Source organism: Mobula hypostoma, chromosome 6 (genome assembly GCF_963921235.1).
Source record: "Mobula hypostoma chromosome 6, sMobHyp1.1, whole genome shotgun sequence".
In the NCBI taxonomy this organism is placed as follows: Eukaryota; Metazoa; Chordata; class Chondrichthyes; order Myliobatiformes; family Myliobatidae; genus Mobula; species Mobula hypostoma.
The window spans coordinates 32817491-32842332 of NC_086102.1; the positions used below are offsets into that span (position 1 = coordinate 32817491).

General features: G+C 40.5%; 1 protein-coding gene across 1 annotated transcript; it reads right to left on the reverse strand.

The window, feature by feature from the left end:
- LOC134347912 (uncharacterized) lies at window positions 1–24842 on the reverse strand. The gene is made up of 8 exons (XM_063050519.1): window positions 24827–24842; window positions 11641–11714; window positions 9486–9605; window positions 5329–5445; window positions 5022–5149; window positions 4719–4880; window positions 2831–3057; window positions 1–1074 (listed from the first exon to the last, which is right to left on the reverse strand). Exons 2-8 carry the CDS (start codon window positions 11702–11704, stop codon window positions 954–956), a joined length of 939 nt encoding a protein of 312 aa, XP_062906589.1. The 5' UTR covers window positions 11705–11714; window positions 24827–24842; the 3' UTR covers window positions 1–953.

The window sequence follows — 24842 nt, forward strand, 5'->3', positions numbered from 1 at the left end:
ACTTACTTTATTTGGAAAACTCTTAAAAACATCACATCACTCATTTACAATAACAGATGATTCTCCCCTCCCCCCAATTAGATACATTGCATTTCAGTGTTTCAATAAGAATATCAACTTACAGTATTACATTGGCTCAGAACTAGGTAAACTTACACATATGAAATCCATAGATAATTTAAAGAAAATAGTATTTTTATACACATATGAAAAATATTCCCAACTCTGGCCAAAATGAATAACTTTTTTGGTGTATTACCAGAAAAACTACATTAAAACAATACTTAGTCAAAGGTTAAAGTGCAATTGTCATTATTAGATTACTAATATTGCCATTACACCAAACTTGTACTATACATTCTACTTGCACGTTCTAATTTACAAATTGTCATTTTCTTCCACAAAAAGGGAGTTAAATAAGATTAACAAAATTATTTGCAAATACAATCTGCATTTTAAAAATCACTATTTAATACTGTCAAATTTCCATTGAAAAAGTCCATTCAGAAATATCCAAGAAGATGAGTACTAAAATTCACACAAACCTCCACAAGATCCTACTGTCATGACAAAACTGCAATTTCCATTTTGAGGTTAAAATTCATAAGCTATTCTTACTTATATTTTATAGACAGTGAACAACTTGAATTAGAGGACACAGTCTACCTGCTCCAGTTTTAACTTTCCAAAACAAGTAAAAAAAAATTTCCTCCAGAAAATCCATCATTTGTTCAAACTCCACAGAAATCTCCCATTAATTCCAATTTTCCATATTGTTGTGTTGTATCCATTCAAACGAAAAGTAGAAATACTCTGATCTGGACATAGCATTCTGAGCAAACAGATCTGAGAGTAAATCTAAACTTTCTGCAACAAACCAAAATGGAATGGAGCCACCATTTTCCTCTCAAGCCATAGGATTTTCTGACTACGGACAAGCTATATGTCACATTTCAAGCATTTAGGTAAGATGGATTATGTTCTGAAGAACTGCATTCCAGGTCTACAATCATACTATCCAATTCTTCAAGGCAGGGTTTGATCAGTTTGTTTTGCGTATATGCAATTTTCAGTCTGTAACAGAAAATAGAATTGTTAGATAACAGTTTAAAGTTGTCACTTGCTTTTATTACGTTACATAAATTACAATTGTGTTTTTCTTTCCATTACTCAGCTTTTCCACTGCTAGGGTTAAGCTGACAACGTTATCAACACCAGATCTTAGCCCTAAATGGTCATTGATGAGGTAGTTCTTTAGTAAACTCAGACAACAAAACAATCGTAACTAGATTACTTTTACAAATAAATGCATGTCCAAAGATACATAAACAAGGGAATTATGCAATTTTAAGTACATATTCCCACCTGTTCCCTCCCAGTCTGGCCCAGTAAGTTACTACATTTATTATCATTGTTTCACTAACTTTTGGCTGATTTTGCTACAACATATGTGGGGACAAGGTCATATGTGGGGACAAGGTGGTTCTCTTTTTTCCTCCCCAGTTGCTTTACTCCGAATTGTGATTATAGCTGTGAAGGCATTTAGTATCCATATGCAAAATGATTAAATTATGTATCCATAATAAAAGGGAATATGGATTGTTTTATTATTTACATTTTTAATTAACAAGCTCCTTTGATCTCAAGAAGAAAAACAATTCTATTTTCATCTAATTCAGTATTACAAGGTTATTCCCAAAAGGACTAATTGGAGGAACTCTGGAAGAAAAACTGGAGTAGGAAATAACATGATCAATGTACACAAAAGCAAGGAAGTTGAAAACTGAAGTCTGGGCTTTACATCAAAGACAAACAACATTACATTCAGTGGCACTGTATTAGGTATACCTGCATATCTGCTTGTTAATGCAAATATCTAATCAGTGGCAGCAACTCGGTGGATAAAAGCATACAGGCACGGTCAAGCGATTCATTTGTTTCTGAGACTTAACATCAGAATGAAGGAAAGTGATCTAAATGACTTTGACCATGGAATGATTGTTGGTGCCAGATGGGGTGGTTTAAGTATCTCAGAAACTGCTGATGTTCTGGGATTTTCACACTCAACAGTTTCTGGAGTTTACAGAAAATGGTATGAAAAAGAAAAAACATTAAGTGAGGGGCAGTTCTTTGGGCGAAAACGCCATGTTTATGAGAGAGGTCTCAGGAGAATGGCCACTGTACAAGCTGACAGGAAGGCAACAGTAGCTCAAATAACCATATATTACAGCAGAGGTGTGCAGAACACCACAAAAATACACTCAGCGGTTACTTTGTCTGGTACAGGAGGTACCTAATAAAGTGGCCACAGAGTGCATATGTAGGTTAGTTTAAATATTTGTTATGCAGTTCATGTCACACTGTTCATTTACAATATCAAGTCTTATGGATGAAAATGATAAATTTGTTCACTTTCAGTAGAGTTTAATTTTACAAAAACTTTTAATCCATAAATGAAAATGAGTATAGAAAAGCTCTAGTAGAGAAATTAGCCCTAAAACAATAAATTATGAGGACGTGTATTTAAACAAAGTTAAAATTTTCTCAACAATTGAAAATGTAAGACTGATCCAATGTAAATATTGACAATCTGAAAATCTATGGGTTATTTGTAATATAATTATTTCATTTCATGGAAAAGTCACAATAACCCTTTAATAAAAAATACGGACTTTGCACAGTTGGCCATCTGGGACTGTGACCAAAATTAATAACAATGTGGTTTTCACATTTTATAGTATTTTGGATTGATTAAATGCATGGCCAATTCAATACCTTTTTCCAAAAATTAATTCCATTCTTTCTCAAATATCTATGTTGAGACATTTACCTTTTCCTAAGTTGTTTATATTTCTCTAGCTCCAGAGAGCTTCTTTGTAAGGCAGTTGTGCCCTGAGCTGCTAAAACTGTAAAACACTGTTGTGTACTTTCATTATGGAAGCTATTATCCCAGTGAGGAAGTTCACTGGTATACTGCCACGCAATCAGCATGTAGTTTAATGAAGTTTCCCAGCATCCTGCTTGCAATAATAGCTTCCCTTGTTCCAAGCATGTTCTCTGCAAAGATACAAAAATGTAAAACACTTATGTTGATTTGAATAAATTTCATATAACTCACCAGAACTTGACTGCACCTTTCTGTGAAGGAAAAGATGCCCAAAGCTTAAATCAGTAGCTTTTGAACCTAATAAAATAGGTTCCCTATTTTTCTACCATTTGCTTTACTCAGAATTAAGACCATAACGGTGAAAGCATTATATTCTACGTGTAAAATGATTAAACTATATATACACACACATAATAAAAAGAAATATCGATTGTTTCACTTCATTTACATTTTTAACTAACAAAGCCTTTTGACCATGTAACAAGAAGAAAAATAATTATACTTGCACCGAACACTCGGTCAAACCAGTAAGCAGAAGATGCATGTTAGGCATTAAAGTTAGAGTGAACCCTCCCCCACCATTTAATTTTTAATTTAATCTTTAATTTTATTTCTGCATCTGGCCCATTAAAAGAGAATCAGATTCAGGTTTAATATCACTGGCATATGTCAAGAAATTTGTCTTATGATGGCAAATAATAATAATAAAACTATAAATTACAATAAGTGTATGTTAAAAAATTAAATTAGTAGCGCAAAATGAGAAAAAAAAAAGAGGGGTTCATTGTCCATTCAGAAATCTGATAGTAGAGGGGAAGAAGCTGTCCTTAAAAATTGGGTGTTTGTCTTCAGGCTCCTGTACCTCCTATTTGATGTTAGCAATGGGAAAGCGGCATGTCCTATATGACGGGGATCCTTAATGATGGGTGCCACCTTTTGAAGGTGTCCTCGATAACGTGCAGAGGCCAGTGTCCATGAAGGAGCAGCCCGTGTTTACAACTTTCTGCAGTTTTTTAAAAAATGATCCTGTGCAGTGACCTTTCCATAATCAGACAGTGATGCAACCAGTTAAAATGCTCACCGGAGTACACCTGTAGAAATTCATGAAAGACTTTGGTGACAGACTAGGTCTCCCCAAACTTCTAACGAAATATAGCCAGTGTCATGCTTTCTTTGTAATTACATCAAAATGTTGGATCCAGGATAGATCTTCAAACTTGAAACTGCTCACCATTTCCACTGCTGATTCCTCGATCAGAGGGAGATACAGAAGCTCAGTTTTTGGGGCTTCTTGATTAGAATTGAGGGTATAATGCTTTGAACACTGAGGTATAGCCAATAACCAGCAGCCTGATGGAGATGTTGCTATTGTCCAGGTGATCCAGGGACAAGTGGAGAGCCAGTGAAATGGGATTCACTGCAGACCGGTTGTAATGATAGACAAGTTGCAGTGGGTCCAGGTCCTTGCTTAGGCAGGAGTTGATTCTGGCCATGACCAACCTCTCAAAGCACTTCATCACAGTAGCATTACAGATATAACCAAAATCAAAACAGTTCCTGTAAGATGGCCTACATAAGTATTATTAAATATTTAATTAAACAAGCAGAAAATGAAAATATTTCATAAGTGAATATAAAAAAAACAACAAAAGCATTCAAGGATAAAAATCCATAAAGGATATGGGTGAAGGATTACCAGCATTTGTAAGCCTATGTATATAGGAACTGATGGTGTCCACCCAATTAAGTATAAACGAGTATCCCTAGAAATATAAAGGCAGGAAATTTGAAGGGAAGCAATTACAGTCCACCTTGGTTGGCGAATACTAACCTTGAAAACCTGAAGATGATTACGTGCTTTACGATAGCAGTATGCATCTCTGTTGGAACCCAAGCGCCATCGTGGTATAGAACGAAAGACATTGCTTTTGATTATCTCCAGCTGTTTCTGAGCACATTTCAAGATCAATGATGGAAGAACCAATTTCACGTCCTGTTTCAGGAGGAAATAATTGGATGTCATATAATTCTGAATCCAACAGCTCATGTTACAGTTCTTACTCCAGAAAAAATAAAAACATTTATAAAAATGTTGCTGTGTTTTAAGTTAATGCCACACAGCATGAGTACATACCTCATCATCAATTGCTGGATATTGGCGCAACAGAGTCTGCACTAGCTGAGATGATAGCAAATCTTTTAGTTTGACTTGTAAGTTTCCACCTGGCTTAAAATGTAGTCGCTGTTTCTTGAAAGGTGATTCTGAAAAGTGAAGATTTAAAATTTTGTTATCTCTTTCATGGAAATATTTCTGTTGAGTGATACATTTCAGAATGTGTCTTGGGTGTGCATATTAGTTTTTTCTGTAAATGATGCGCTAGAAGAAATTACCATAAAATAGGTACCATTCACTCAAAATAAATGGCATCAGGTACACACACCTTTCTCACTGCTATTTTCCGAAGGATTTTTATCACTGATGAAAGTTGATGAACACATTCTTCTTCTAGCTCCAAACTTTCTTTTCATGAGCGACGAGACTTCAGAAATATCTTGTGCTGGAAAACAAAAACAAACAAAATCAAAAGATGGATAATTGCCAATAGCTGAAACCAGCATATTAATCTGCATATGCCTGTTGTAATACATTCAGTTGCTTTATTACAAGATCCAGACAAAACAATAAAGATCAGAAAGGCTAACAAAAGGCATTATATTATATGCTTATACATTTCCAATCAGTATCAAGAGAATTTTTGTGGTAATTCATTTTATGTTTTTGTTAGATGTCACTATACATTGACCAAATAGCCATTTACATTAATCTTCCACTGAATGTATTTGATTCACCCCACATTCTCCATCAACATTCTACTCACTCATCGACAAAGTACGGGCAATTCACCACAGACCGTTAATCCACCCATCTGCATGTCTTTGATATGTAGGTGGAAATAAAAGCACTCAGAAGAAACCCACAAAGTCATTCAGAGAACATGGGAGACTACAAAGACAGCATGAGACCAGGATTGAATCCAAGCCGTTGGAGCTGTAAGACAACAGCTCCGCTAGCTGCACCACACGCGTAAATCTATCAACTTGCAAACAATACACATTTGCAGTTTCATAAGGATCATCCATAAATGATTAACAACAAATTTATTTAACAGATGGACACAGTGAACACTTGGCCCAAATATTTCCTACCATAATGTTGCAAAAACATGGGGAACAATTAAAGTCATTTTCAAAATCTCAGTGGTTTCTATAACATTGGGACCACTTACAAAGTGTAGTAACATACATAATGCAAATACCTCAGAGATTTGAATGCAAGGAATTTTTTTAGAGCCAGTATATCAAATAAGTGCAATTGGATCCTAAAAAACTGTCACCCTTGCCTTCTCTTTTAATTGCTCTAGCTAGATTAAGCACAAATTATGATGAAGCAATATAGATTAATTTCTGCCTGTTGAATTTCCCATCTCAGAGGAAGATAGAGCAACAGATTGCCTCTGTATTTCTGATAATAGGTAGTGTTTTTATTGCAAGTAACTTAACTAAAACGATAGCACAAGGACCAGTTTACACAGCCTCCTCAATAACGCCTGAGGCCTTGTCCTAATGGGAGAACTGCCCCATAAACTAGTAAAGAGTAGGTGAAAATTTGCAATTTTTTTTTATTATATAAACACATTGTTGTAAAATACAAAGGCTAGAAACCTCACAACCTCAGGGATGTGCACTTAGCCCCCTTCTCTACTCGATTTACACCTATGACTGTGTGACTAAGTACAGCCGCAACACCACATACAAGTTTGCTGACGACACCACTGTTGTGGGCTGTAACAAAGATGGCGATGACTCAGCATGCAGGAGGGAGATTACCCGGAGATTCGGCATGTCATCAAAAACCTTAGTGAACTTAGACGTGTGGTAGAAAGTGTGTTAACTGGCTGCATTAAGGCCTGGTATGCGAACACCAATGCCTTTGAGCACAAAGTCCTACAAAAGGTAGAAGATTCGGCCCAGTACATCACAGGTAAAACCCTCCCAACCATTGTGCACATCTACATGAAATGTTGCCATAGAAAAGCAACATCCATCATCAAAGATCCTCACCAACGAGGAATGCTCTTTTCTCGCTGCTGCCATCAGGCAGAAGGTACAGGTGCCTCAGAACTTGCACCACCAGGTTCAAGAACATTTATTACTCCTCAACCGTCAGGCTCTTGAACAAAAGGTGACAACTACACTTATTTAAGGACTCTTACCTTATTATTTCATGCTCTTTATTTATATATTCAATTGTACCGTTTGTTGTCCATTGATCCTGTCTACAGTTACTGTTCTATAAATTTGCTAAGCATGCCCACAGAAAAAAAGTCTCAGGGTTGTACGTGGTGACATGTACATACTGATAATAAATTTTACTTCGATCTTTGAAGCAGTAATTTAACTCCACGATCTTGTGAATGGCGGAACAGAATTACACTGCTAAATGAAAGTGGTTGATACATGAACACTTTCAGTTTATTAAGAGCAGAACCCGTCACCTTACTGAGAAAGCTTACACAACAATACGAAACACAAAGCAACTGACCCATTTCCAGGAGTTCCCCAGCACTACAGAAGCAAGTTTTCAGACAGGTCAGTTCATTCCATATGATGAAACAGCCAAGCACTGGCCAAAAAAAAAAACACACACACACCCAAGATAACCAACCAAGACTACTGTTGACCTATTACCCTGATAACATACTCGCTGCAGCATTGAATACCAGTGCTTTAGAACCATCCGCACAACAACTGGGGAACTGTGTACACTAAAGATCTTATTTAAGGAAGCATATTAAAGCGTTAGAAGATCAGAATAAGGGTTACTATGCCAAGACATGAAATGTGCATGTTGTCTTGTGGAGAAGGGGCAGACAAGCAGGACTCCGATCTGCTAGTGTGATAGAAGTATGAGAAGAATCTTGACTGAAACCCAAGAAACCTTGACTTCCTTGTAAGGAAAAGTTGGATCATTTCTTGATAGCTGGGGACATACCAGCTTACTGCAGGTAGGTAAAAACACACAGTCAAGCTTATGAGATCACCCATGGCCTTATAAATGGCAAACTGTGACCAAGTGACCTACTCAAACTATTAATATGTTTGTACATTGACCTTCCGAGTAAAATCTGTATCTCATGAAACCGCCCCCCCACACAAAAAAATAGTGCATTGCCTTTCATTTAGATGAATGGGATGACAACTATTGCACTAATGATCACACACACACAGAAACCTGATACATATTCAACTACTGTCGAGCCTTACGAGCCTGATTGAATTTTTTGAGGATGTAACTAAACACATTGATGAAGGTAGAGCAGATGTAGTGTATATGGATTTCAGCAAGGCATTTGACAAAGTACCCCATGCAAGGCTTATTAAGAAAATAAGGAGGCATGGAATCCAAGGAGACATTGTTTTGTGGATCCAGAACTGGCTTGCCCACAGAAGGCAAAGAGTGGTTGAAGACTGGTTATATTCCGCATGGAGGTCGGTGACCAGTGGAGTGCCTCAGGAATCTGTTCTGGGACCCTTACTCTTCGTGTTTTTTATAAATGACCTGGATGAGGAAGTGGAGGGATGGGTTAGTAAATTTGCTGATGACACTAAGGTTGGGGGTGTTGTGAATAGTGTGGAGGGCTGTCAGAGGTTACAGCAGGACATTGATAGGATGCAAAACCGGGTTGAGAAGTGGCAGATGGAGTTCAACCCAGGTAAGTGTGAGGCGGTTCATTTTGGTAGGTGAAATATGATGGCAGAATATAGTATTAATGGTAAGACTCGTGGCAGTGTGGAGGATCAGAGGGATCTTAGGGTCCGAGTCCATAAGACACGCAAAGCTGCTGCGCAGGTTGACTCTGTGCTTAAGGAAGCATAGGGTGCATTGGCCTTCATCAACCGTGGGACTGAGTTTGGGAGCCAAAAGGTAATGTTGCAGCCATATAGGACCTTGGTCAGACCCCACTTGGAGTATAGTGCTTAGTTCTGGTCGCCTCACTATAGGAAGGAGGTAGAAACTATAGAAAGGGTGCAGAGGAGATTTACAAGGGTGTTGCCTGGATTGGGGAGCATGCCTTATGAGAATAGGATGAGTGAACTCAGCCTTTTTTCCTTGGAGCGACAGAGGATGAGAGGTGATCTGATAGAGGTGTACAAGATAATGAGAGGCATTGATTGTGCGGATAGTCAAAGACTTTTTCTCAGGGCTGAAATGGCTAGCACGAGAGGGCACAATTTTAAGGTGCTTGGAAGTAGGTATAGAGGAGATGTCAGGGGTAAGTTTTTTTTAATGCAGAGAGTGGTGAGTGCGTGGAATGGGCTGCCGGCAACGGTGGTGGAGGCAGATACGATAGGGTCTTTTAAGAGACTCCTGGACGGGTACATGGAGCTCAGAAAAATAGAGGGCTATGGGTAACCCTAGGTAATTTCTCAGGTAAGGACATGTTTGGCACAGCTTTGTGGGCCAAAGGGCCTGTATTGTGCTGTAGGTTTCTAAGTCCTATGTTTCTAACATTCAGACCTTGAACCAGACAATCACCTGTTGGGTCATTCTCTCTTCTCAGAAAAGACGTTGGAGGAAGATTGGCATGAAGTGCTGTTAACTGCATTTGTGATCTTGTAGAGTTCAAAATTTCTTCGTAAGACCTGCGAAGATGGACTGAGAGGGAAAAACAATTAAAAACATAATTAATGTTGTGACTTGTTTATTAATTTCCTCCTATCATTTCAAAAAGCAACAAGTGCTCGAGGCAGCTAACCAAACCTCCAGGCACTCCTGATCTGCTGAAAGCATTTGGTCTTGAATGATATAGAAAAACGCCCATTTAAAATACATAGATGTAAACTCTTCTTCTTTCCACCATAGAAGAATAAGTGCGTGCACATCGCTAGTTATAGAACCATAGAGTCATACAGCATAGAAACAGGCCCCTCTGACTAACTTGTTCACACTGTGTTGCCCAGTGAGCTAATCACATTTGCTCAAGGTTGGCCCTTAGCCCTCAAAACCTCTCCTACCAACTCTAATTAGCAACCTTTAAAAACCAGTCAGATAATGTGCTTGCCTCAACCACTATTTCTGGCTGCAAAGGGAGGGTTGGGCATGTGGCCAGCAACCACGTCCCACAAAAACCTAGAACCCCAGAAACGCCAACAGCAGCTCCAATGACCTCATCCCTGAGAGAAGAATGATGTGCCAAGAAGGGCTACATTTGGAGACAACCTGAAAGACTGGCCCTAGATAGAGGACTCAGGCGAGACACTGTTGGCAGCCTACACCCCAGTAGGGGTGATGGGCTTAAGAATTTCAAATGTGAACCAACCTTTGCATTAAGCAGCTTCCCCTGATGTCGCTGCCTTAAACCCATTCCTTCGTGTTTTTAGCACACCACCTCTCTGGAAAAATAGGAGCTTTCTTTCACCCCTGTCTAAGTCTCTTGTGAGCTTATACACCTTCATTAGGGCACCTCTCAGTCCAGGGAATAAAGTCCTAATTGACAAAACAGGGATGAAAATAAAAGTGTACAAAATGTAAAAGACCTCATCAAGAGATTATCAACTCTGGGGGAAAAGAAGTCAAAACTGAAAACTATCTTTCCGTACTAGTGTCAGATTTTATTGGAACAGATAGATGTAGATGGAGAAACTGGAATTTTTTTCTTCTTCTTACCGATTCGTTAAGAATTAAATCATTAAACAAAGGCAGAATATTTCAGATGGTGAAGAAATTGAATGCCAAGCTGCAGCAGGGAAGTTACATCCGCGGGAAGAGAGAAGTAAGCAGCATTACGCCACAAAGATACGATGAACCCCCCTCCCCCATTGAATTTTGCTTATTGCTGAAAGTACAGTAGGTCGTGCATCGAAATATAGGGTGCCAAAGTCAAAAATGCACTATTAATTTAGTTTTTTTTAAAAAAGGAAAATAATGTAAAGTAAAACGAGAAGTGGCCAACAGAGGTCTCTCGGTCTGTTCAAATGGCCAGGCTTTAAAAGTTTAGGGGACCCAATCACGTAGCATTCGAGCTTAATGTAGAAATGATACAGTGCATCTCCTTTTAACCCTTATCTTACATCTTCTTTGCATCTATAATCGGTCAATCACTATTAACAAGGATCACCATTACCAATGTTTGTGTCTGTACACTATAAAAGTATTATCGTTAACCCTTATAATAATGTATATTTAAGTTACAATAGCATCCAAAACGCAATAATTGTAAGATCAATATTGTATTTAAATGAGCACACCCATTAATGGTTGGTTCACGTTTGGCGCGTCCCGCGATTTCCATTGCTATGATCAACATAATCAAATTATTTTAGCTAACAAATTAACTCTATATATTTATATTATATATCTAGACCTCATCTATAATATGCTAATTTAAAATGTTAAGCATCATATTTTTGGCAAATGTGCAGGATGGAAATTGCTTTCTTGTCTACCCGCCAATATTGCAAAGAAACTGCTAGTTAAAAAAATGTAATTGATTTTTTTGAGAGAAACGCTGTTAAACTAATTGATTGACAATTTAATTGAACCAGTGTAATATTGAAAATCTATTACCATACTTTCAACAATACCGTATTTTAAACTAGTGAATGAGTTCTCCCCTTCCCTCCCCCATCGCCTCGTCTCAGTTGAGCGCCTTATTTTTTTCCGCGTCTATTTAAACATGGTTTATACTCACCAACAATCTTGGGCTGAGGGTTTGGAATTTCCACCAGAACTTGCCTTAGGTTTTCAGGAGCCATTAATATACTCCTAAAATCAAAATAAGTGAGTGTTTAAGAGACCTTACTTACTGGGAATTAAAAAAAGGAAAGATGCCTAATGAAAGCCTGGTCTTTTCCCTCACAGTTTTTCCTGAGTAATGCAAACTAAGTTGACGCAAATTTTCTCTTCATAAATTACAGTTTATAGAATTTATTTCTCTTTTCCCCCTCCCGCTCTACCCACTTCTTGCCTTCCACTACACTGAATGATGGGCTTCTCACGATTTACCAAACCTTTCCAATGTAACAAAGTGAAAATTGCCGCGCGGGCGGAGCTTCCTGAACTTCATCCAATAAGATCATCGCAGAAAGGCAGAGGAAACATTCACTGCACACTCATCAGTGGTTTTTGACCGGAACTGCAATCATCTGCTTGCATGTATGTTTCACAAAGGAAAGAGATTTTATAATTATCTTCTGTTAAAGTTAATCGTTAATTTATCAATTACGGCAAAAGGACTTGTGATGTTTCAGAGTGCAAATGAAATTTAGGGATGAAGAAAGCCGATCCTGCATCAGGTCGGAAAGTATCTGTGACGAGGTAGATAAAATCAACGTTTCAAGTGGATGAGCCATCCTTTCTAATTGCAATAGAGAGATGTTAAGAAATGAAGAGTTTATAAACAATTACAAAGATAGGGAAAGAACTGGAGAGCAGAGGTCAAAAACGATCCTATAAGGAAAGGAATGTTGGCAAGATAACTGAGGTGATAAGAGGCTACAGAAAATGAGAAGGAGGCCCAGACGGGTTGCAAATGGGGAGGGGGAGACGGAGTAAAGCAAAGGAAATCTGGCAAGCTGGAAGTAATTTAGTGGCCCAGATATAAGAAGGGTTTGGATGCAGACCTCGGGAAGCTGGAACACTCTGGCATCCACAGAGGAATTTCCTAACAAATCACTCATACCCTCTGTCTCTATCTCTCTATTTCTATCTCAGTCTATAGCAAGCGCATTAATTGGTTAACCACACACTTTTAGGTCAGAAAACACTGAGTCTTTTACTCTGCTTTAACAAGTTTCCCTTTTGTCTTAGTCCAACATGTCCTATGTCCTACATTTTCCTACTTCTGGAATTTTAACTAGAGGAATCATCTCTTTAATATCTATCCTGTTGAACCCCCACAGAATCTTGAAATATTCTCAAATCAAATTGTTGTTTATTCTTCTAAACCTCTTCTCATAGGATAATCCCTTAATCCAAAAGTCAATACAATCTATGCTCTTAATTATTCAAGTACTAATTCAAATATAGGTGACAAAATCTACACATTGTTTACAGGAATGATATAAAGTTTTCCACGATTCCCAATTTCTTGAACTCTTAACTTCTTTGCAATGAGGAGCAATGTATTTTCTTTCCAAAAATGTTTGTTATCTACATGTTGACTTTCTACATTTCATAACTAGTATGCCAAGAACCCCTATAAAGGCATTATTATTAACTTCTGTGGAGCCAAGTATGGTCTGTGGAGAAAAAAAGAACTCGTGTTTCAAGAGTGAATTATTAACTCTGCTTCTGGGCCATGTTTAAGGGACAAAAAATTCTTTTTTTTCTTGTTTGTAAATCCTTACATAAGTACATCATATATAATTATATATGGATCCACATGGGAATTCTGTACTTTGATCTGGGGTTTCCAGTTACTACTGATCATTAACGATTCTTTGGGACTTAACTGTGAACTCTAGCAAACCCATCTCAGGTCTGAACCTGCATTCCTGAAGCCTGTTGGAAATTAAATTTTCCATTCTTGACTTCTCAATGTCCATCACAGGGCTGAAGTCAGTGTTCAATATCCATTAAAAGCCTATCAACCCACAGTTTTCTTAATTGGACATTTTCCCCATTGTTTTGGGACGTCATGCAAGGACTCCATTCAGTTTTTCTAGTTTCCCTAGCTGCTCCTTAAGTATTCCAGTAAAAAAATCTACGCTGGTACATCCAAGGTATCTTAATTTTTTTCCTCAGCTTTGATTTCACCCCTACAACTGTTGATGAGTTTTTGATGTTTGTTCCATTTCGTGCACTTTTCTTTTCAACCCCTCCCCTACCATGCCGAACAAGGATTACATTCCCCCGGTTCTCACCTTTTATCCCACTAGCCTTCCCCAGGTGGTAGAACCCAAATACAGATTGTATGACTGCTTTGCAAATGGAGGTGAGGTGGATTTGTCAATATAGGACGAGCATTGGTTCACTCAGAAACTCAAGCTTGGTGAAGATATGATAGCAAGAGTAAGAAATCACAGGAGGAGATAGCTTTAGGTTCCCTAACATTAGTCATACTGTAAGACAGTATAATTCAAGAAATAATGAAAGTTTGCAAAGAAAATAGTTTATCTTTGCCAGAGTTTAATGCAACCACATGCAAAGATTCAGAACCGTTCTTCTTTTCGCTGGGGATATTAATGTTGAAATGAAAAGTTCTGACTCGAAATCCCGACAAACCATTTCCCTCCATGGGAGTCTAAATTCTTCCAGCTGTGTTCTTCCAGTTTTTTGTATGTTGCTATCTACTTCCGGCGTCATCTGGTTACCCTGGAAATCAGTAGTTTCATATTTAGCGCAACAGTTTCAACCGGTGGTGCTATAGAAGTGAATGAGGGAGATTCTAAATAATTTACTGCAAATTCAGAAAAAGTCTTAAACACAGTGAGGCATTATTGCGGCTGTCAGCCTTGCCGTTGACCTCTCTACGTCGATTTTATATTATTAGGTCTGGTCCGCATCGTGTGGAAAGTGCTTTCCGTATCAGGAGTTGAAGCCACGCTGCCCACAGGCGGAGGGACGCAGCGTGACTGTATTTAGAGGCAAGGTAAGTGAGGGTTCTCATTCCTGGCAAATAGGGCCCAGAAAACCATGTGTTTTGAAAGGTTTTACATGTAACCTCCCACCCAAACTTTGTGTGTTAAATAGTCGTATTTATCAAGCCGCCGATTGGAGGATTGAGTCTCAGCGCTGCTTTTATATCACGAGCAGGAAATTATATGTTCACCAGAAGACTGTATTGTAATATTGGTTCGTTTTGCAAGCCCCAACAACAGCTCCACCAGTATTACAAGGCTCGTTGGGTGGCGTATTAGCTAGATGAAATCAGTAGAGCAGACCGGGATAACCGCAAAGAGTGGATGGATCTGTTTTTCCGAAACAGCTTGAGTTATCTAGAGTCCCAGAGTAATACTGCACAGAAATAGGCCCTACGGCAACAAATTGGTCCACGCTTGTCACCATTCGCCCCGGCTATAGCAACCTCACACATCAGTATTTGGATAGTAAATGATTGCAATAACAATACTATTTAGAAATGATGTTATTTTTCAGTCGTATTTTTGAAAGATTAATATCAAGAGGCAAGGGGATTAAGAAGTCAGCTCAGGGCTTCCCTGTGGACATTCCTCTCAGCAACAAGTATACCTCTTTGGATACTTCTGGGGAGGATGACCCATCAGATCATGCAGCAGCAGCAGCAGCCAGGTGTCACTCCAGCTGGCTTCTGAGTCTCAACAGAGAGGGATAAAGTCAGGTAATGCAGTCGTCATAGGGGACTCGATTGTTCGGGGGACTGAAAGGAGATTCTGTGGCCGCAAAAGAGACACCAAGATGTTGTGTTCCCTCCTGGATGCTAGGGTCCATGGTGTAACGGAGCAGCTGCAGGATATTCTCAAGGGGGAGAGGGAACATCTAAGAGGTCCTACGCAGTGAGTACATAGAGTTTAGGAAAGAGGCTAAAGAGACGGATCTCCCAGGTAGTAATCTCGGGATTACTCCCTGTGCCATGGACAGGTAGGAATGGGGTGATAGCATGGGTGAATGAGTGGCTGTGGAGATGGTGCAGGGGACAGGGTTTCAAGTTGTTGGATCATTGGAACCTTTTCTGGGGAAGGTGTAATCAGTACAAGAGGGACAGTTTGCACCTGAACTGGAGGGGAACCGATATCCTGGCTGTGAGATTAGCAGGTACTTCTCAGGAGAGTTTAAACTAGTTGGCAGGGGCTGGGAACTAGAGCCCCAGCTTAGTAAGTTAAGAATCGGACTTGTAGGTAGATGCCAGGGAAAGTATTGAAAGGCAAAATTGAAATAACAGATATGATAGGTTTGATATGATATGATTGAAGTGTGTTTATTTAATGCTGGGAGTATTTTGGTTAAATGTAATGAACTTAAAGCATGGATCTCTACATGGAAGTACTGAAACTTGGTTGAGAGAGGAGCAGGAATGGGTGATTAATGTAACATGTTTTTGAAATTTTAGAAAAGATGGAGGAAAAAGAGGTGGGGGATTTGCACTACTATTGATGGGATTGTACTACAGACCCCCTAATCGCCACTGGGGCATTGCAGAACAGATATGTAAACAGATTAAGGAAATGTGTAAACATAATAGGGTTGTTGTCATGGTGGATTTCAACTTCCCTGTTATAAACTGGGATATTCTTAGTGTAAGGGGTTTGGAAGGGGCAGAATTTGTTAAATGGATCCAGGAAGGTCTCTGAAATCAAAATGTGGATGGTCTAACAAGAGGAGGGGCTGTACTGGATCTGGTGTTGGGTAATGAGCCTGGCCAGGTGACTGACCTTTCATTGGGTGAACAGTTAGGGAACAGTGACCACAACTCTTGAACGTTAGGATTTCCATCGATAAGGATACCTATGGTCCTTGTGTGATAGTTTTAAATTGGAGTAGGGCAAAATACAATGAGCATTCGGCAGGAACTAAGAAGTGTTTTTTGGGAACACCTATTTTCTGGCAAGTCCACATCACACATGTGGAGGGTGTTTAAAGAGCAATTGCAGAGAGTACAAGAACGGTATGTTTCTGTTGGAAACCAGGACGGGAATGGAAAGATCTCCAGAGAGGTGATGAATTTAGTCAAGAAGAAAGAGGAAAAGTACGTAAATCTTCAGAAATTAGGATCAAACAAAGCACACAAGGAGTATAAAGAAGACAGTAAAGAACAAAAGAAAGGAATTAGGAAAGCCAGGAGCGGCCATGAGAAGGCCTTGGCAAGTAGGATTAGGGTGAATCCCAAGGCATTTTATGCATACATCAAGAGTAAGAGGATAACTAGGGAGAGAGTGGAACCACTCAAGGATAAAGGGGAGAACATTTGCTTGGATGCAGAGATGTGTGTGAAGTCCTTGATGAGTACTTCGCTTCTATATGTACCAAGGAAAGGGGATATGGAGAACCAGGAGATCAGTATTGAGTGTATAAATATGTTAGAGCATTTAGAGGTCAAGGAGGAGGAAGTGTTGGCCCTCCTAATGAGTATTTAGGTGGATAAGTCCCTGGGGCCTGATGGGAATTACCTCAGGTTATTGAAAGAGGCAAGAGACAAGATTGCTGGGCCTTTGAACAGTATCTTCATGTCTTCTGTAGCCACAGGCGAGATTCTGGAGGATAGTGAGTGGCTAATACTCTGTCTAAGAAGGGAACAAGGGAAAATCCTGGGAACTGTACACCAGTGAGTCTGACACCAGCTGCAGGGAAATTGCTGGAGAAAGTTCTTAGGGGTAGGATATATGAGCATTTGGAAACCCATAGCCTAATTAGGGAGAGTCAGCATGGCTTTCTGCGTGGCAGCTGGTGCCTTACCAACCTGGTTGACATTTTTGACAAGGTACTGGGAGAGATTGATGAGGGTAGGGCAGTGGATGTTGTCTACATGGATTTTAGTAAGGCATTTGACAAAACCCCTCATGGGAGGCTAATTCAGAAGATTAAGGTGCATAGGATCTGTGGTGAATTGGCTGTTTGGAATCAGAACTGGCTTGTATATAGAAGACAGGGTAGTAGTTGAAGGAATTTCTTCAAGCTGGAAATCTGTAAGTAGTGGAGTTCTGCAGGGATCTCTGCTGGGACCTCTGCTGTTCGTAATGTGTATAAATGACCTGGATGAGAATGTAGATGGGTGGGTTAGTAAATTTGTGGATGATACCAAGATTGGTGGAGTTGTGGATAGTGTAGAACAGTGGTCCCCAACCACCGAGCTGCGGACTGGTACCAGGCCACAAAGATGTGCTACCGGGCCGCGAGGAAACGATATGATTTGGAGATATGAAACAATGTGAGTCAGCTGCACCTTTCCTTATTCCCTGTCACGCACTTGAACTCGTCGTCCCCCCCCCCCCCGTTGGCCAGACCACAAGAATGTCATCAATATTAAACTAGTCTGCGGTGCAAAAGAGGTTGGGGACCCCTGGTGTAGAAGACTGGCAAAGAATACAGCACAATATAGATCAGTTGTAGATGTGGGCTAGGAAATGGCAGATGCAGTTTAACCCAGATACATGTGAGGTGTTGCACCTCAGTAGGGCAAACGTAAGCCGACAGTATACCGTTAGGGTGAGATCCTTAACAGTGTTGCTGAGGATAGAGATCTTGGGATCCAAGTTCATTACTCCTTGAAAGTGGCCACACATGTCGATAAGGTGGTTAAGAAGGCTTATGGTATGTTTGTTTTTATTAGTCGAGGCACTGAGTTCAAAAGTCAGGAGGATATGTTACAACTTTATGAAACTGGTTAGGCCTCATGTGTGCAGTTCTGGATGCACAGATCTGATAGAAGTTTACAAGATTATGAGAGGCAGAGATAGAGTGGATAAAGAATATCTGTTTCCCAGGGTTGAATTGTCTAACAACAGTGATGATGCATTGAAGGTGAGAGGGGGTATGCTGAAGGGGGATATGAGGGGAAGGTTTCTTACTCAGAGAGTGGTGGATGCCTGGAATGCACTGCCTGGTGTGGTGGTAGAGCAAATACATTGGAGGCTTTTAAGTGACATTTGGATAAGCACATGGATGTAAAGAAGATGGAGGGATATGGACATGGTGTAGGTAGGAGGGATTAGTGTTTTGGGTGTTTTTGATTTTTTTTTAGCTGGTTCTGCACAGCATTGCTGACTGAATGTCTTGTTCTTGTACCGTGCTGTTCCACATGGTTAAGATTTTTTGAACAGCTTTTTCTACAATGCTTCATTTATTTCAATCTTTCTCTGTTATACTTTTATTATTCGTAAGACAATGAATACAAGTAAATAAAGACATCATTTTTTCCTTAGAAGTCCATAATTATTTTTACTAATTTATTAATCAATGATAATCTCTGCTCAAAATTACCATGGCACATGAGAGAATTTCTTAGATTATTACCAATTCAGGCACACATTCTCAAAAAGGTTCACCACCCCTGCTCCAAGCACTCACCTCCCTCTGTGTAAAGAAGTTAGATTTTTTTGCACTGTTTCTTCATTTGTGTATTTTTTAAATCATGAATAAAGCCTATTTTTGAAATAAAAGATGTGGTCAGCACAGGAGGTCCTGCAGACACCCTATGAGGGGGATTCTATTGATATGCGGAGTGATTCCCTGAACAAATTGTCCAAACCACCTGGCAGAATGCCTCATCACCAGATCTCATCAACAAGCACCAAGACCTTGGCTAGTGGTGAGAGGGGCCACTCACAGTTAGATCTTTCCTCGTATCACCCCCAACGCACGCTGCCCTTCGGATGGCTGCGCTGGAAGAGAGACAGTCACCCATCTCTGCAGACTGTGAATTTGCCCAGAGGGTGTAAAGAAGGATGCAAGGGTCTGTGTCCTAATGCATCTCCAGCAGTTGCTTAACAGAGGTCTCCCTGGTCTGTGGGATGTCCCAGAATCACACATCGAGACAGGCATTAAGTGCTACTGGAAAGACGTCAACTCGGAGAATCAAGCTGTTTGGTCTGCTCGAAACTTGTTGGTCTTCCAGCACAGTCTGTATGGGAATGCTGCATGATTGGCACAGTCCGGCTGCAGGAACATGCAATGTGGAATGCACTGAAGCTCAGCGCAGCCAATGCTAAGGCTCGGTGGGGAAGGACCACAGTCTAGGTTCCTTCTGCTCCTATGCACAGAAGGTCTGAGTAGGAGAGAAGAGTGTACGAAGAAAATATAGTGGGAGCATTCCTGAACAAGAAATCACTTAAATTTTTAAAACAAAATCAGAAACTGCTAGAAATCTTCAGCATGCTAGGCTGAAGAAAAAAAAAGATAATGTTTCAGGCTTGACATTTCATCATATGAAAAGTTATAAACCAAATGCACTGTAAAATGAAAACTGGAAGAGAGGACAAACTGAATGCGAGAGATGCAGTGCAGGCAATATGGTGACTAAATGACACTTGTGATGGTGGTGCTGACAGGGTGAGGTTGGCGAGGGTTTGTTAACGGCTGCTGATCAACCTGGGGATGGATGACGACAGAGGAATGAAGAAACAGCTTGAACCATAATGTCCAGTTGCTGAAAATGTGAAATACAACAGCATGCTGGGAGGGTCTTCCACTGAGACCATATGGGCAGATCTCAGAAATGAAAAAGGTGCTAACACTTGTTATTGGGAGTGTACTGTGGCTCCCAATAGCTAGTGGGAGATATATGTGGGTAGATTATGGAAAAATGATAAAGCAACAGAATTGTCCTAGTAGGTGACTTAAATTTCCTTAATATGGACTTGGTCCTCCTGGGTGCAAGAGGATTAGATGGGTCAGATTTGTTAGTTGCATCCAAGAGGCTTTCTTAAAACAGGATATAAATAGTTTCAAACAGTGGCAGGGCCATACAGTACCTTGTGTATTTGGAAGTGAGCTTGGCCTGGTGCTTAGAATTTCAGTGGGAGAGGAATTTGGGAACAGAAATCACAACTTTGTGGGAGGTTGGGGGAGGCAGTGTTAAATTTTGGACAAAGTAATTTACATCATTACAAGGCAGAGTAGATTGGGAGCAGCAGTTATTGGGCAAGTCCATGTCTGACATGTGGGAGTCATTTAAATTCAAGATGATCAGAGCTCAGAATTGGCATGTTCCAGTGAGGAAGAAGGACAAGGGTGGCAAGAATTAGGAATCTTGGAGATGTGGCAAATTTAGTTAAAAGGAAAAAGGAAGCATGCGTAAGCTTTCAGAAGGTGAAATCAGTCAGGGCCCTTAAAGAATATAAAGACAACAGGAAAGAACTCAAACAATGAAGCATGAGAGCAAAACAAAATGACCGTGGTGAATAGGATTAAATAAAATTCCAAGGCATTTTATACATACATTAATCTCCCTAATCCCTAATGCACTGGAAAACTGATATAAAATGCTTGTATATATTATAAGGATGAAATTGGCTTAAAGAAATATGATCACACATGAAGTTATTTTCATGTATAGAAGGTCTGAGGTGATCTTAGGGTAAAGATTGTATAACTGACCAATATGTCAAATTTATAACACTACAGCACAGAATCAGACCCCTTGGCCCACCTAGTATGTGCAAACTATTAATCTCCCTAATCCCATTGAGCTGCACCTGGACCGTAGCCATCCATATTCCTCCCATTCATGTACCTATCTAAATTTCTTCTAAATATTGAAATTCCACCCACCACCACCACTTGCACTAGTAGTTCATTCCACACACTCACCACCATCTGAGTGAAGAATTTCCCCCTCCTGTTCCCCTTAAATATTTCACCTTTCATCCTTAATCCATGACCTCTGCTTGTAGTCCCACCCAACCTCAGTGGAAAAAGCCTGCTTGCATTTACCCCAGCTATACTCCTCATAACTTTGTGTACATCTGCCACTTCTGTGCCCATTCTCCCAATTTGTCCAAGTCCTTCTGCAGACTCTCTGCTTCCTCAATACTGTATTACCTGCCCTCCACTTATCTTTGCATCATCTGTAAACTTGGCCACGGAGCCATCAATTATGTCATTTAAATCGGTAATGTATGACTTGAAAAGAAGCTTCCCAATACCAAGCCCTGTGGAACACCACTTGTCACTGGCAGCCGACCTGAATAGGTCCCCCTTATTCCGACTTTCTGCCTCCTGCCAATCTGCCAATCTTCTCTCCATGCTAGTATCTTTCCTGCAGCACCATGGGCTCTTACCTTGTTAAGCAGCCTCATATGCGGCACCTTGCCAAAGGCCTTTTGAAAATCCAAGAAAACAACCAACTGTCTTTCCTTTGTCTATCCTGCCTGTTATTTCCTCAAAGACTTCCAACAGATTTGTTAGGCAAGATTTCCCCTGAAGGAAATCATGCTGACTGTGGCCTACTTTATCATGCAGCCTGAAACCTCATCCTTAATAATGGATCCCAACATCTTCAACTAACTGGCCTATAATTTCCTTCCTTCTGCCTCCCTCCCTTCTTGAAGAAAGGAGTGACATATGCAATTTTCCAGTCTTCCAGAACCATTCCAAAATCTAGTGATCATTGCTAATGCCTCTACAATCTCTTTAGCTACCTCTTTCAGAACCCTTGGGTGACTTGTTTACCATCAGACCTTTCAGCTTCCCAAGCACTTTCTCCTTCACAATAGCAACTACACTGACTTCTGTCCCCTGACATTCTCGAATATTTGGCATACTGCTAGTCTCTTCCACAGTGCAGACTGATGCAAAATATTTAAGTTTGTTTGCCATCTCTTTGTCTCCTGTTAGTACCTCTCCTGCATCATTTTCCAGCTTAATGATATCTGCTCTCGCTCTCTTTCTACACTTTATGTATCTGAAAAAAAAACTTCTGGTATTCCCTTTGATATTTTTGGTTAACTACCTTCATATTTCATCTTTTCTTACGTTTATTTTAGTTGCCTTCTGATAGTTTAAAAAATTTCCCAATCCTCTAACTGCCCACTAATACTTGCTATATTATATGCCTTCTCTTTCGCTTTTCTGCTATCTTTGACTTCCTTGTCACCAATGGTTGCCTCATCTTTCCTTTCGAATACTTCTTTATTTTTGGGATGTATTTATCCTGTGCCTTCTGAGTTGCCCCCGAAACTCTCGCCTTTGCCATTCTACCATCATCCTTGCTCGTGTCCCCTTCCAATCAACTTTGGCCAGCCCCTCTCTCCTGTGAACCTCCAACTCTCTTGTACACCTCAAGCTGTCTCCCATTCTACTTTTCTCCAAAGAGAAAAGCCTCAGTTTACTCAACCTATCCTCATAAGACATGCTTTCTAATCCTGGTATGTCTCTGCACCCTAGATGGGTGCTCCACATGGACATGATTGCTTGAAGGGCCAGTTTCTGTGCTGTATGATTCTATATAAAGTGTTTTGGGACATTTTTGCCAAACTTATTCGGGACCTCAGTCGACACAAACATTGGAGAGGAAAATTGGATCAGCCATGATGAAATGGCGGAGCAGACTCAATGGGCCAAATGGCCTAATTCTGCTCCTTTATCTTATGATGTTATGGTGTATTTATTGTACATGGAAGTCCTTGGAAAAGATTGATGTGGCAGATGCACTTGAGAAATGTTAATGCAATAATGTTCATTTGCCAGCAGGTGGTAGTGTTGTATTCTGTATCGTAAGTAGTTGTAGTGCATCAGACAATTGTGTCGAATTTTGTGTATTGTACTGCCAATGTCCCCACCCATTCACATTTATCTGAGCCAGATGCAGAGGACTGCTTGTGCTGATAACTTCGACACTCAAATGTTTAAAATAAAATTCACATTTTAAAAAGCAGGGCCTTATTAGGGATAGCTAGCATGGCTTTGTGAGCGACTGGTCATTGCTCACAAACTTGATGCGTTTATGAAGATGATTGATAAGTGTAGGGTGGTGGATATTTTCTTCAAGGAATTTAGTAAGGCATTTGACAAGGTCCCTCAAGACAGGCTGATGCACAAAATTAAGATGCATGGGATCCACTATCACTTGGTAGAATCAATTTAAAATTAACCTGACCACAGAAAACCGAGTATAGTGAATCAGAATCAGGTTTATTACCACTGTCTTACCACAGTAAAATTTCCTGTTTTGGGGCAGTGGAAGTGTGATGTTATTCTTCAGGAGTTTTGTGATAAGCAATGTTCCACAGGGATCTGTGTTATTTTAATTATATGAGTGATTTGGATAAAATATAGATGGGTTGACACAAGTTTGCAAATGACACAAACATTGGTGGTGAAGAAGGTTGTCACAGATCACCTGCAGACTGCATGAAGAAATGGCAGACAGAGCTGAATTCAGGCACATATGATGTGTTGCACTTTGGGAGGACACTAAGAGAACTAGATGTACTGAGGGGTCTTGGGGTTCAAATCTATAGTTCCCTGAAAGTGGCAACACCTGTAACGTGTGGGAAAGAAGGCACATGACATGCTTTCTTTCATTAGTCGTGCCGTTGAGTGTATAAGACAGGAACTTATGTCGCAGCTGCATAAACATTGGTTAGGCCGTGTTTGGAGTGTTGAGTTCATTGTAGGAAAGATGTGAAGGTTTTGGAGAAGGTGCAGAGGAGGTTCACAAAAACCTTGCCTGGATTAGAGAGTAGAGGTTAAGGGAGAAGTTTCTCTGCAGTGTTAGAGGCTGAGGGGAAATCTGATTGATGTTCATAAAATGATGCGAGACACAGATAGGCTAGATAGAGTCAAACCACTTTCGCAGATTTGGAATGTCTATACTGGAGCATATACGTTTAAGGTGATAGGAGGAAAGTTAAAAGGAGAGAGAGAGGACAAGTTTATTTTAATACAGAGAGAGGTAGTGTAGCGATGTGCTACACACAGCGCTAGAATAACCACACGGAGTCGGTGAGTTAGAGTTGCGATGAAAGAGATTTATTCAAACTTCGCAGCCCGCTTTAAAGCCTTCCCATTCCCGCCCTCCCTGGGCGGGGCTACTGTGGGGAATGCATATTCCCAGACCCTTTCTACGCGCGGGATTTTCCCCCTGCTGGTGAAGATGGCTTGGCGCCCTTTTTGCTGCCGGCCCTCTGCCTGCGCGCGCTGTTTCGTGAGCCGGTTCGTGGGTGCCAGAAAGTGGGTCGCCACATAACCCCCCCCAGAACCGGCGATACCTCCCCCAATGTCCACAGTCTGGATCGGCCTCTGTTTGGGAGGTCTGCCCCTGCGCCGCAGTGCCTGAGCCTGGACCGGTTGCGCCAAGTCCACATGGGCCGGTTTGAGTCGGTCCACCGTGAAAACCTCCTCTCTCCCCCCAATGTCCAGCACGAACGTGGACCCGTTGTTCCTGATCACCTTAAACGGCCCCTCGTAGGGCCGCTGTAGCGGTGCCCGGTGTCCGCCCCGTCGTACAAAAAGAAACTTACAGTTCTGCAGGTCTTT

What these genes read in the sequence shown, in the direction of transcription:
- LOC134347912 (XM_063050519.1), bottom strand. Translation starts at nt 11,704, where the DNA reads ATGGCTCCTGAAAACCTAAGGCAAGTTCTGGTGGAAATTCCAAACCCT. An exon ending in CCCTCAGCCCAAGATTGTTG is followed by an intron (nt 9,606 to 11,640) that starts GTGAGTATAAAC and finishes TTTCCCTCTCAG; the next exon opens with TCCATCTTCGCAGGTCTTAC. An exon ending in GGAAAATAGCAGTGAGAAAG is followed by an intron (nt 5,150 to 5,328) that starts GTGTGTGTACCT and finishes TTCACTTTTCAG; the next exon opens with AATCACCTTTCAAGAAACAG.